The following is a 12909-nucleotide window of genomic DNA, read 5'->3' as shown; positions in this document are numbered from 1 at the left end:
TACCACTGTGTGTGTGTGTGCATGTGTGTATGCGCTTTTTTTAAAAAAAAACAAAAGCATTTTCACAGCATTTTTTATATGTGTCTAGATTCCATCATCTCTCTCTGATTGCTCAGCTGGCCTTCAGAAAACACTGAATCCATGCCTGTAAGGCTATAAAAAGAGCATTAGCATCCCTCAGCTTATAAAATAATGCACATACGTCAGGAAACATGCGGACTATATAGAAGCAAATCTTTTTTGGGTGGGTTGCACTTGACTAAGATTACTAAGCTCCTTATACAACTGGCAAGCATTTTCATAACTTTAGGGTTTAATATATCCCGGGGTAGGTTTCCTGTGTTCCCGCTGATATCTGTAGAACTTGCACTGGTCAGTTGATTCCGTTTCACTTATGAAAGTCAGCTCAAGTTAGCTGCGCTCAGCTCACACAAGATCTGGTATCAGGAAGCCTTGATCAGGAGCTGTCAAGAGAGGATGTTGACACCTCACACCCAAAGTGTCCTGCAAGAGTCACAGGAAGATCCACAAAGAGCCAGTACCCATGGGAGCTTCAGCTTCCACTTCCATTTTCTCTCCGTTGCTCCACATTTCTGTAACAATTTGCAATTTTAAAAAAATCTCCACGAAAAATTGCACGAAAATATGTCTCCCAATAAACACATTTTCCTGTGCATTTTTCACAAACATACACATTTTTTTCAAGCAGTCCCCCCCCCTAATTCAATGCATTTTATGTTATTTTCATGAATGTGTGCATTTATATGCACACTTTACCCTAATATATGCAATTTTTTGTACATTTTACTTGGCTGGGGAAGTGAACTGCAAAATTCAGAGAAGTGTGAATTCCAAAGGGCAACTGTGTTTTGATTCATTGCTTTGGAACATGCAGATTATATAGCTTTGCCTTTAAATGTGAACTGAATCACCTTTCTCCTTCATCCCTACTTATAGCCCACTTGTATGCACTATTGCTCAGAGGTATGCATGCCAAAAGCACAAATTTCATTGCCCCAAATTGTTAAAATTGCCTGCTTCTTCTGCAGTTGATAAAAACCACAATTGTCATTAGGATATATTTCGAAAAAAGATGTTGTGGATCGAGGGCCCGACCCCGCTATGTGAAATAAATACACAAGGACACGTGATATAAGGTTAATGGGCAAGAAAAGGCCACAACTTTATTGATTACAGCAGTGAAAAGGTATTGGCTTAGGCATTGGATGACTATAGGTGGTGGGTTTATTCAACAGTAGGTGGAGCCTGTTGATGCTCATCCAACTATAGGCTCACCCCCTGATGTCACCGAGGGTCGTGCCATGGCCTCCCGCCAAGCAGGCATCGGACGGAATACACGACCGCCAGATTCCTTTAACGGAATAACCCACGGTAGATAGCATAGGCGATGGCCACACCTAGCCCTTCGACACAGCACAACACATGAATCCAATGCCTAACCTACCCACCAATACCACAAAAGTTGTGACGATTGCTACGAGGTAGGCAAAAAACCCAAAAGGCCTAATGCCAAATGGAAAAATTCCTACCAGGCCCCCCAGCCAACCAGGGCGACCAACCTAAGGTCCATAGCAAGGCCAAAAACCTAGACCCTGAGCTAAATGGGAGTGGAGGGTGGGTGACTCGCTGAGGGACGACGACGAATGAGGAGGAGGCGGAGCTGGCACCACAGCATTAAGCTGCTACACACGCCCCCTGGAGGCACCTGGTTGGCCACCTCCGATGGGCGTGGGCGCCAGCCAGGTAGGAGGGGAGGGGGCTAATGCCCCCTACCAGGGGCGGAGCTCGGTCTCCCGCCCACAACCACTCCCCTCTCTTCCAGGGAGGAGAGTCTTTCTCAGATGACGCATCTTTTTCATAAGTTGGCTTTGCTTGTGTACAAAAGCAAGTTCTTGCCAAATGTTGATTCTTCCCTTTCTGAAATACAGTGGTACCTCAGGTTACATACGCTTCAGGTTACATACGCTTCAGGTTACACACTCCGCTAACCTAGAAATAGTACTTCAAGTTAAGAACTTTGCTTCAGGATAAGAACAGAAATTGTGCTCGGGCGGTGCAGCAGCAGCAGGAGACCCTATTAGCTAAAGTGGTACCTCAGGTTAAGAACAGTTTCAGGTTAAGAACGGACCTCCGGAACGAATTAAGTACTTAACCTGAGGTACCACTGTATAGCCTGCAGTCCTCCTATATGACCTGGATTGCGACCACAATCCTAACCACATTTACCTGGCAGTAAGAATTTGATGGGACTTTCTTTTGAGTAGACATGGTGAAGGTTCCAGCCTCAACGCCTGACTGAATAATCTACAAGGCTCCATCCGAATGCTGCACATGGTTTTCAAGCAACTACTTTTAATGGTTCAAATTTAGAAAATGGATGTTTCAAGTATATTGGACCCCAGTCCACCTAGGAAGGAATGGGCTAGTTCAGATAGTTGCTGGTTCTGTAAGGCTGATAATACTTCTTTGAGGCATGTGGTGCAGGTGTGTCCTGTGTTGTCTTCCTTCTAGTCAGAAATTAATTTTGTTTTGGAAAAATCCTTTATATTTGCAGATATTCGCAGGTTTTTAAATGATGTTCCTGCAATGTGGGAGACTAACAGTGAAAGTGCACCCTGTGGGCCCTTAGAGACTGATACTTTGAGGATGGAAGAATAAACACGCACCATCCATTCCTCAATAGTCTGAAATCTTCCTGTTCTCTCTGCATTTGAATATATATATATCTGCATTTGAGTATGCCATCATCAATCTTGCTTTGATATCAGTTTGGACATCCAAATATATAGTAAACTGCCCTGAAATCTATGGATGAAGGATGGTATACAAATTTAATAAATCAATAAAAAAAATAGATTCAGGTAGGTAGCCGTGTTGGTCTGACACAGTCAAAATAAATTAAAAAATTAAAAAATTGTCCAGTCGCATTTTAGAGACCAACTCAGTTTGTTCTGGGTATAAGCTTTCGTGTGCATGCTAACTTCTTTAGATACTTCAGATTCTTCTGGTATCTGAAGAAGTGTGCATGCACACGAAAGCTTATACCCAGAACAAACTGAGTTGGTCTCTAAGGTGCTACTGGACAATTTTTTTTAATAAAAAAGTAAATATTTCAGTTAGGACTGATGGCTCATCCTTTCTGTAAGGTGAGCTGACATTCATCCTCTCTTTTTATTTCATTCTGTTATATTTGCAACTAGTGTATTTTTTAAAAAGAGAATCAAGGTCGCTATTATTTTCATGCGAAGGAAGAAGAACAGTGGTTAAAAAGCAGTGTTTTGGCAAAAGCTGACTAGTCTAGTCAACTCAACTGAGATTTGAATTCAGATTTCTAATTCCAAGTACAGCGGTCCTTCCATTGGAAGAGAAGGCCTCTCTTGGATTCAGAAAGATAACGTATAGCCCAGCACGTCTTTGGTTTAGCATGGCAAGCCAGGCAACGCTCAGAACCCCTCATTCTCAGTCCCAAAGGCACAAAAGCCCACAGAAAGGGGCCACCAATGAAATTGCTACGTCACCTTTTCTTCTAGCTGCTTTGCCTGGAGGATGTGGGAAAGATGTTGTCATGGCAACTGCATTTCCCTTCTCATTGAAGCAGGCAAAAGAAGATGAGGGGGGAGGGGTTGCCATAGCAACTTTTTCCACACCAGACACCAGCAGCAATCAAAAGGCAAGTCAGGAGGGATAAATAACACCCCCATGGGGCAGCAGTAGTGTTGCCTTCTTGGAATATTGAAGGCACTAGTCCTGGCACATCTGCTTTGTGCAAGCTGGTGGCGTGCCAAATTATTTCTGAGCCAAAACTGACCATTTGAAAGGGCATGAAAGTTATGCAGACCCTCTCCATCCCCCGCAAGAATCTATTTTCCATGCTTTTATGTATATATTTGTGCCATCCCTATTAGAAACCATTTAGCTCCTCAGTACACTACTGATTTGAATTCTGGTGCTGAAGGAGACTCTTGAGAGTCCCATGGACTGCAAGAAGATCAAACCGATCCATTCTTAAGGAAATCAGCCCTGAGTGCTCAATGGAAGGACAGATCCTGAAGCTGAGGCTCCAGTACTTTGGCCACCTCATGAGAAGAGAAGACTCCCTGGAAAAGACCCTGATGTTGGGAAAGATGGAGGGCACAAGGAGAAGGGGACGACAGAGGACGAGATGGTTGGACAGTGTTCTCAAAGCTACCAGCATGAGTTTGACCAAACTGCAGGAGGCAGTGGAAGACAGGAGTTGAGGGCAAATGAAGCTGCATTGTCTGAAGTCCTTCAACTACTTAACAGCTTTGAACTGACATGTGGTAGAAAAGGCGGTTCACTCATGCACACCTGAATATATCTATATCCAGTGCTTTTTCCCCCAAGGGGGTACTCAAGGGTACGCAGTACTGGCACATGTTTTTGGGTGTTGTTTGAAATTGTGGCACTTGCTGTAACAACTTCATGTTGAGTCCCAACACCTATTTGTCTAGAAGAAAGACACTGTCTATATCAGTATCTATCTGTTTAACCTTCCTGCAATATTTCCAACCCCTGAAGCCTCGCCAAAATGTTGGGACACCCTTTTAGGTCCAACATGTACAGTAGTACATTGGATTAAGTACTTAATGCGTTCCGGAGGTCTGTTCTTAACCTGGAACTGTTCTTAACCTGAAGCACCACTTTAGCTAATGGGGCCTCCCGCTGCTGCCACACCACCAAAGCACAATTTCTGTTCTCATCCTGAAGCAAAGTTCGTAACCTGAGGTAATATTTCTGGGTTAGACACGTCTGTAACCTGAAGCGCATGTAACCCGAGGTACCACTGTATATGTGTGTAAAATTCAGCTGACAAAAAAAAATGATAGTCCTTTCTAAGACTCTTCACGTTGCCTTTCTGTGGGTTAAACCACAGAGCCTAGGACTTGCCGATCAGAAGGTCGGCGGTTCGAATCCCCGCAACGGGGTGAGCTCCCGTTGCTCAGTCCCTGCTCCTGCCAACCTAGCAGTTCGAAAGCATGCAGTGCAAGTATATAAATAGGTGCCAATCCGGTGGGAAGGTAAACGGCGTTTCTGTGCGTTGCTCTGGTTCGCCAGAAGCGGCTTAGTCATGCTGGCCACATGACCCGGAAGCTGTACGCCGGCTCCCTCGACCAATAAAGTGAGATGAGCGCCGCAGAGCAACCCCAGAGTCGGGCACGACTGGACCTAATTGTCAGGGGTCCCTTTACCTTTTACCTTTTAAATGGCCTGCTAATGCAGCCCAACTCTGCCTTTTGTCGCCTTCTCCTATCTTAAATAGCTTCCTTGTGTTTTTAGTTGAAAAGAGAATTTGTAAGTAGGTCAACTGTGTGGACCTTTTTTAGTAAGAGAGAATTTTGAAGCAGTGTTAGGCCCAAGAGATCCTATTTAAGAGAAACGGTTCCAGTTAAATCTAGGACGGGGTGGGGAACTTTTTTTCCCTTCAGTCTGAGGGTCTCATTCTCCTCTGGGCAGCATTCTGGGGGACACATGCTAGTCGTGGCCAGAAGCAAAAGGAGGCGGGGCAACATATTCAAATTTTTACCTTTATACAAGAGACTAGTTTCTACACACACATACACACACACACACACACACACACACACACCTCTTTATCCTCCATCCAAACAAGTAAGAGACATTGTTGTTGTTGTTGTTTAGTCGTGTCTGACTCTTCGTGACCCCATGGACCAGAGCACGCCAGGCACTCCTGTCTTCCACTGCCTCCCGCAGTTTGGTCAAACTCATGTTGGTAGCTTCGACAACACTGTCAAACCATCTCGTCCTCTGTCGTCCCCTTCTCCTTGTGCCCTCCCATCTTTCCCAACATCAGGGTCTTTTCCAGGGAGTCTTCTCTTCTCATGAGGTGGCCAAAGTATTGGAGCCTCAGCTTCAGGATCTGTCCTTCCAGTGAGCACTCAGGGCTGATTTCCTTCAGAATGGATACATTTGATCTTCTTGAAGTCCATGGGACTCTCAAGAGTCTCCTCCAACACCATAATTCAAAAGCATCAATTCTTTGGCGATCAGCCTTCTTTATGGTCTAGCTCTCACTTCCATACATCACTACTGGGAAAACCACAGCTTTGTCGGCAAGGTGATGTCTCTGCTTTTTAAGACACATTATTAGAGTTCAAAGACACATACCAACCAGGCAAAAACACTCCAAGAGGATGCAAAGCATAACCAGTGAGGGGTGTAATCTAAGAAAAGGGAGTGTCACAGGGGAGAGCCCTGAGGGCCAGGTTGGAAGGCTTTGAAGGCCACATTTGGCTCTCTGAAGTTTCCCATCTATTATCCAAGTTCCCCATTGAGGACATATTTTTGGCAGCTTTATGACAGAGGATCAGAAATCAATATCTTTCTGACTGGGTGGTTCAGATTTTAGGTGTGATATTTTTTCCCCCTGGACTTCTGAAATCAGAGGACTACTTTATTCCATAAATATTGTTCAAAGGTTATGTGACAAATGCTCTCTGTTCATTACTTTAGAGAAAAGAGCATCATATAATTGGGTTGATTTGCACGTGTGTATTCATCATTTCATGGCTCTCAGCGGAATGTGTTGACTTCCTCTGTTGAAAAATATCACCTTTGAGAGACATTGACAGCAATAGATATGAAAGCTCAGACTAATTTATGGTGTCTGCTTTACACATCCAAGTCACATCCCTTGATCCTGCCATCAGCTGGGTACTTGGACTGTCAATGAGCTGGGGAAAGTTTCGGCGGAGAAAACAAGAAGCTGAAGACAGGTTATGGAAAACTATTGCAGCCTTGTCCCACTCACAGACCTCTGTGATAGCAGAGCCATCTTAGCTCTGTGCATAGGTTCAAACCACTTGTTGAGGAATATGTCTTACATGTGTATTGCTGATAGGACTCTGCAGTAGACAGTGGCATAGTTTGGGGGGCAGAGGGGTGGTTGCCTCAGGAGCAAAATTGTTTGGGGGCACAAAATTTCAACACCCAGTGCTGCCTCAATACAACTGCACACTTCCGTTGCTGGGCTCTGTTGAAAATGGCTTCTTCATGCGAACCAGGAAGTAACCTCTCCAGGCAACAGAATGACTCTTCTTTTCTTATCTCTATAGCCGTGCTCTCCTGAGTGACGTGGACGCTTTCAGACAGTTGAATGCGCATGCATACTCCATCCATTTCCCTCTACCCATCCACCCTCCTCTGCACAGCCCCTGGCACTGGCAACCATTGCTACACCACTGCCAGTAGATCTTCCAAGTAGATTTACTTTATAAATACTGTGCGTTGGCTAGCTGTTGAAATGCAGAGTCACAACAGAGAACCAACTCAAAACCAGCTATCTGAGCTGGCTTTCTCCTACCACCAGAAACTAAAAATGCCCCCACATACTACCTCTCTGGTTCTCTCACAGTCCCCTCAATCCCCTTCAGAAGATTGTCCTAGCTTAGATGTTGAGTAGATGAACCCCTGAGCTGATGAGCTGGTTACAAACCCTGCAAGATCTTCAAGCGGAGGCAGCAGGAAAAACCTCAGAGAACATAGGTTTGGGAACCATTTGCACAATACAAAGTTGTTTGATCCTTTCTTTGATCCTATTTGAATGGGGAAAGTGTTGCGTATTACATAGTGATTCCTCCTAAGCTGTGAGTTGTCTCTCTGTGCAGTTGTCTGCTTTGAATTCTATGTGAATAGTTGGGTATCAAGACCACATCCACTCACCCACTTAATTTTATTGCATATATATTTTAGGAATGCAGCTGATGTGCTGTGCATCCTGATGCACATTCACACTGCAGTGCTCCTTCTGGTTCCACTTAATAAAGTGGCTGCATTTGTCTTTTATGATGCAGAATGGAATTCATATCTTCATCCCAGGTCACTCCTTGTTACATGTGACTATTAACAGAGTCAATGAGGTAGCTTAGGAAACTGCAATTAATCCAGAATGCGGCAGCTAGACTGGTGACTGGGAGTGGCTGCTGAGACCATATAACACCGGTCCTGAGAGACGTGCATTGACTCCCAGTACGTTTCCGAGCACAATTCAAACTGTTGGTGCTGACCTTTAAAGCCCTAAACAGCCTCGGACCAGTATACCTGAAGGAGCATCTCCATCTCCATCATTCTGCCCAGACACTGAGGTCCAGCACCAAGGGCCTTCTGGGGTTCCCTCATTGCGAGAAGTGAGGTTACAGGGAACCAGGCATAGGGCCTTCTCGGTGGTGGCACCTGCCCTGTGGAACACCCTCCCATCAAATGTCAATGAAATAAGCAACTATCTTACTTTTAAAAGACATCTGAAGGCAGCCCTGTTTAGGGAAGTTTTTAATGCTTAATGCTGTATTGTGTTTTTAATATTCGGTTGGAAGCCGCGCAGAGTGGCTGGGGAAACCCAGCCAGATGGGTGGGGTATAAATAACAAATTATGATTATTACTACCTGAGGAACTGTCTGGTCCAGGGGTTCCAACCTGAACAAAATATTGGAGGAGCCCAAGTAAGACCTACCCCACATAATCAATCACAAGACGCCTATCAACTTTGAGGGGGCTTCTATAGCCTGGTCTCCTGCATTTGACTATAGCCTGACCACTGCATTTGATCAGAGATTCTGCTGTAGGACATCTGCCCATCAACTTTCATCATGGCATTCTGCATAGCAGCACCTATCTTATGGAACTGCCTCCCTTTGAACACTGCATCCATATCTTCTGTACTAAGTTACAGACAGTTGTTGCAAACTTTCCCATTTACTCAAGCTTTCCCTGCAACACAAACAGCCCTGTCTTTGATGTGCTATAATTTGCATGCATATATCTGTGTGTGTTGAATTTTATACTGTTTCAATATATTTCTCATTGCACTGCTCTTAATTAATGGTATATAATATTGTAAATATGTAAATAAAATGAACCGAATAATACTCAACATTTAAAGGCTGAAAATGAGATTTAGAAAAATATAATTAGTTAAAAATTGATATTTTGAGATATATTTTTCTATTTCCTCAGTATACAAATATTAGGATTTTATATCAAGAAACCATACATTTAGGCTATAATCACACATCACCATACTCAGCTGACTTACTTCTGAGTAGACATGTATTGAATTCAATTGGCTTCTTTCTCTAGGAGTCCTGAAATTTATTGTACAAAGAAGGTTGCAGCCTAAGTACTCAGAATGGGGAAAAATTCAAATGAAGCAATTTAATCCTTTCCTGCAGCTAGTGAGAAGAGGGTCTTATTAAGACAGAGAGCTCTAACTCAGTTTTCATTTCCCCTCTACTAAAGTGTCCATTATTCATTATCAAAGGTAACATTCTTGGTTCGACAAGTTGGTGGGAGTTTGCAAGTATGCATTTTTTACATAAGGAAGATGTAAAGATGCAAACAGTTGCCTAAAGCTGTTAAAATTATATCATATTACTATGCTGTAATGACACATTTCCATTCTTAATCCGTTTTCAGAAGTCCAAAATTAATGCTTCACATACGTAATCATTTCAAGACTTAATATGACATGCAAAGAGCATTCATTATTTTCAACCTGAAAATCACCAGAAGGAAAGGGTGATAAGAGGGATTAATAATTTATTTGCAACCTTAGTATATCTCACCAGGAATTACTGGGTTGTATTCAACAGAGATCGTAGGGCCTCCATTGGCAGAGCAGGGAGATAAGTAATTTTCAGTGGTGTCCCCTCCCACCTGCAGCCCCCTAAATTTACTCTGGAGGGTCCCCCAACCGTCTGGAGCAGATTTAGGGAGGTGATAGTCTGCAGTAGAAAGGGTGAATCACCAAAAGTTTCTTCCCTCCCTGTTCCACTGATGGTAACCTTTGTGTCAGGTGTGTAACAGCACCAGATACAACCCACCATTAGGTAGGATGGACATGTTTCAGCCAGTCCTCGGAATATTTAAGTCCTCTGGACTTCAGTGGCAGAGGGTGACAATGCAATCGCCTGTATGTCTACTCAGAAGAAAGGAAAGGTAAATGTGCAGAGGATTGCAACTTTAGGCATGTATTTAATTGTCCCATTAAAAGGGTAAGTCTGAAAAGTACTTGACTGAGGCTAGATCATCTAACTCCTGCTTGTAAAAACCAACAATGGTTTTCAGGGGTTAATTCAAGTTGGATATCACCAGGGCTAGGGCTAAAATCCAGAACAGGTTGATCAGGAAGGAAGGAAGAAATCTCCCTTGAGAATTCGTATTCTTCACCATCAAGGAGCACTTCAAACACGACAAAATTCCTACATGTAAGAAAAATCTTGCAGAAAAATATGCACTACTCTTTTTTACTTTAAATCTCAAATTGCATAGTGGCACAGCTACAAACCCAAATGTCCACAGTTCAATTTTTGCCTTTGCTAGGACCCAACTAGATAATCTTTAGGCAAGTTACAAACTATTGGCTCTGCTCCCCATATCCACTGTTACATAATAATGCTAGTCTACTTTAGAGGATTATAAGAATTACTGAGATCAGTTGTAGTGCTTGATGATGATAATAATAATAATAATAATAATAATAATAATAATAATGATGATGATGATGATGATGTCGTTGCTGTGAGAAGCATGTTTTTACAATATTGAAATTGATCATTAAAAACAGGACTGATGAACCACATCAGAACCTGATATAAAAAGGAAATATTTTTGACAAGGCCAATTTTTAAATGAAATGATGAACAGCAGTCTATTTCAGATGGCATCTTCCAAAGGGAGCGTCATTTAAGCTCTCCGTTGTTTGTCCCACTCCCAGCATTCCCATGTGCAGTGGCCCCGCCCCCATTTGACCTGACCTGACCTTTCAGGTATCGAGCATGAAGGACTACGAGGAGATTCTCACGGAGTCCCACTGAACATGTTTAGAATAATTTCTGCAATCTGGAGTCTCAATTGTACAGTTCCTGATCGTGGGGAGAATTCTAGTGAACATGGTTAGAATTCTCCCCATGACTTGAGGGCTTTTGGAGCAAAGCCTGGGAGTTCACCCCAATACCCTTACACCATTTGAGTCCCGACACAATATTTTGATCACCTGAGCAGGGCTAACTACATACCCCAAAAGTGCTTGAAAAGAATATTTAATACACCATGTGGTGAAGATCTTTCCAGAGACCTTTAGAGTGTTCCCCTTTGAGGTTTTTTGGGGTGCGATCTAGCCTGCAGGCTTCCAGTAATGTCAATTTTTATTTTTATTTCTTGCTTTTGTTGCAAAGATATCAAAGGCTGACTTCTAGATCAAAAGGAGCTCTCATTTTAGGAATTAATCTCTAGGATGTTGTTATGAACTCTGAATGTTGAGCGTTTATAGACAAAAATATGGCGTGTGCTTTGGGATAGTTTGAAAGTGGAGACAGAAAGAGGTTGTACAGTAGGAGCAAAGCCGCTTCACTTACCTCAAATACCTTTGTTAAATTGTCAAAGAGGGCTTGACCAGCACTGACTTTGTGCTTGACTCCTCGAACGGTGCCATTTTTGCTGAGGATGTTGACTCTTTTGGTGCCAAATCCTCTCTCTTTGGCAGCTCTCACGAAAATGAGCATGTCATCGCCCACCTTCTCGTTCTCATCCCACTCCAACCCAAGGTTTCCGTTGTGCGGCCCGTCCGATTCACTCAGCCTGCTGTTTGGGTCTGTTTCCGAGCTGCTGGTGCACTCGGAATCCAATGAGTCAGAGGTCTCCCCGTCGGCGTACACCTCCTTGAGCACTCTCCCGCTGTGAGAAGAAGCGACCCGGAATCGGACTTTCCTCGGCTGCCTCTCGCCCTCGCCCTTGCTGTCGCTCTTAAACATTGTCCCATCCGCCGAAATCAGCCGCTTACATCCTACTGGTCTAGGTTGTCATCGCATTTGCCAGATTCTCACACTTAAAACAATATCAAAGTTGTTTTCCACTGACGGCGCCACCGCTCATATGAAGCGAACATCGAAAGGAAAGTGGAGTCCGAAGAAGCGACAGAGCTGTTCAGCAATTAATAATGGATGCAGGCGTGTGCTATGGTTACCTTTAAACTAAAACCTGTAAAATGAGAGGAACAATTAAATATTCACGATCCATTGTGTATTTTCCTCAGTGTCAGAAAGGGGGTGGTGGTAAGAAAAAGAGTCCAAGGCTGAAAGAAAGAAGCAGCTTAAGATATATCTAAGACATATATGTTAGTTTTCACAGCATAATAGAGACATAAGGTGGAGAAAAGAGGAAATGTAGAAACCTTCCTGAGCTCCTGTTTCCTGACAGCTGCTGGCAGGTCCCCCACTTGCTGCTTGGAGCTATCTTCAAGCTGGCATCCTCAAATGACATTTTGTGGAGCAATCTTAGGCCAGTTACCTGTTACACCTTCCGAGCCGGGTCTTCTTGAAGTTGCTCAAATGGCCGCTTGCAGTCTGTGGCGAGCTGGCTCGTCACAAACTGAGGCAGCTGTCAAAAAAAAAAAATCCTTCCAGTAGCACCTTAAAGACCAACTAAGTTAGTTCTTGGTATGAGCTTTCGTGTGCATGCACACTTCTTCAGATACACTGAAACAGAAGTTGCCAGATCCTTCTATATAGTGAGAAGGTGGGGAGGGGTGTTACTCAGAAGGGTGGTGGGAATGGGAGATGGGCAGATAGCTGAGAGAGCCTGTTGACGACTCTTAACGACTGTAATAGGTCTTACAGGAAAAGGCAAGGGGTGAGAAGGTGAGAAATGGTTTAGTCATGTATAGTGAGATAAGAATCCAATGTCTTTGTTCAGCCCAGGTCTCTCCATGGTTTTAAGTTTGGTAATGAGTTGTAATTCAGCAGCTTCTCTTTCCAGTCTATTTCTGAAATTCCTTTGTAGTAAAACAGCTACTTTGAGATCTTGTATAGAATGTCCTGGGAGATTGAAGTGTTCTCCTACTCCTATCTACAACT

At 43.5% G+C, this 12909-nt stretch overlaps 1 protein-coding gene across 1 annotated transcript in view; it reads right to left on the bottom strand.

The window, feature by feature from the left end:
• GRXCR1 (glutaredoxin and cysteine rich domain containing 1) overlaps positions 1–12437 on the bottom strand; it is a 50953-nt gene extending 38516 nt beyond the window's left edge. Inside the window, exons 1-2 of the mRNA XM_082238285.1 lie at positions 12344–12437; positions 11413–12034 (exon numbers count right to left, since the gene is read on the bottom strand). Of these exons, the coding sequence (XP_082094411.1) occupies positions 11413–11808 (396 nt within the window). The 5' untranslated portion in view covers positions 11809–12034; positions 12344–12437. The remainder of the gene's footprint in view (positions 1–11412; positions 12035–12343) is intronic.
• Positions 12438–12909: the final 472 nt, after the last annotated feature.

The sequence above is a fragment of the Podarcis vaucheri genome, assembly GCF_965113315.1.
Source record: "Podarcis vaucheri genome assembly, chromosome: 9".
NCBI classification, from domain to species: Eukaryota; Metazoa; Chordata; class Lepidosauria; order Squamata; family Lacertidae; genus Podarcis; species Podarcis vaucheri.
The sequence above is the reverse complement of the archived record's forward strand: the minus strand, read 5'-3'. Positions and strand labels throughout refer to the sequence as shown.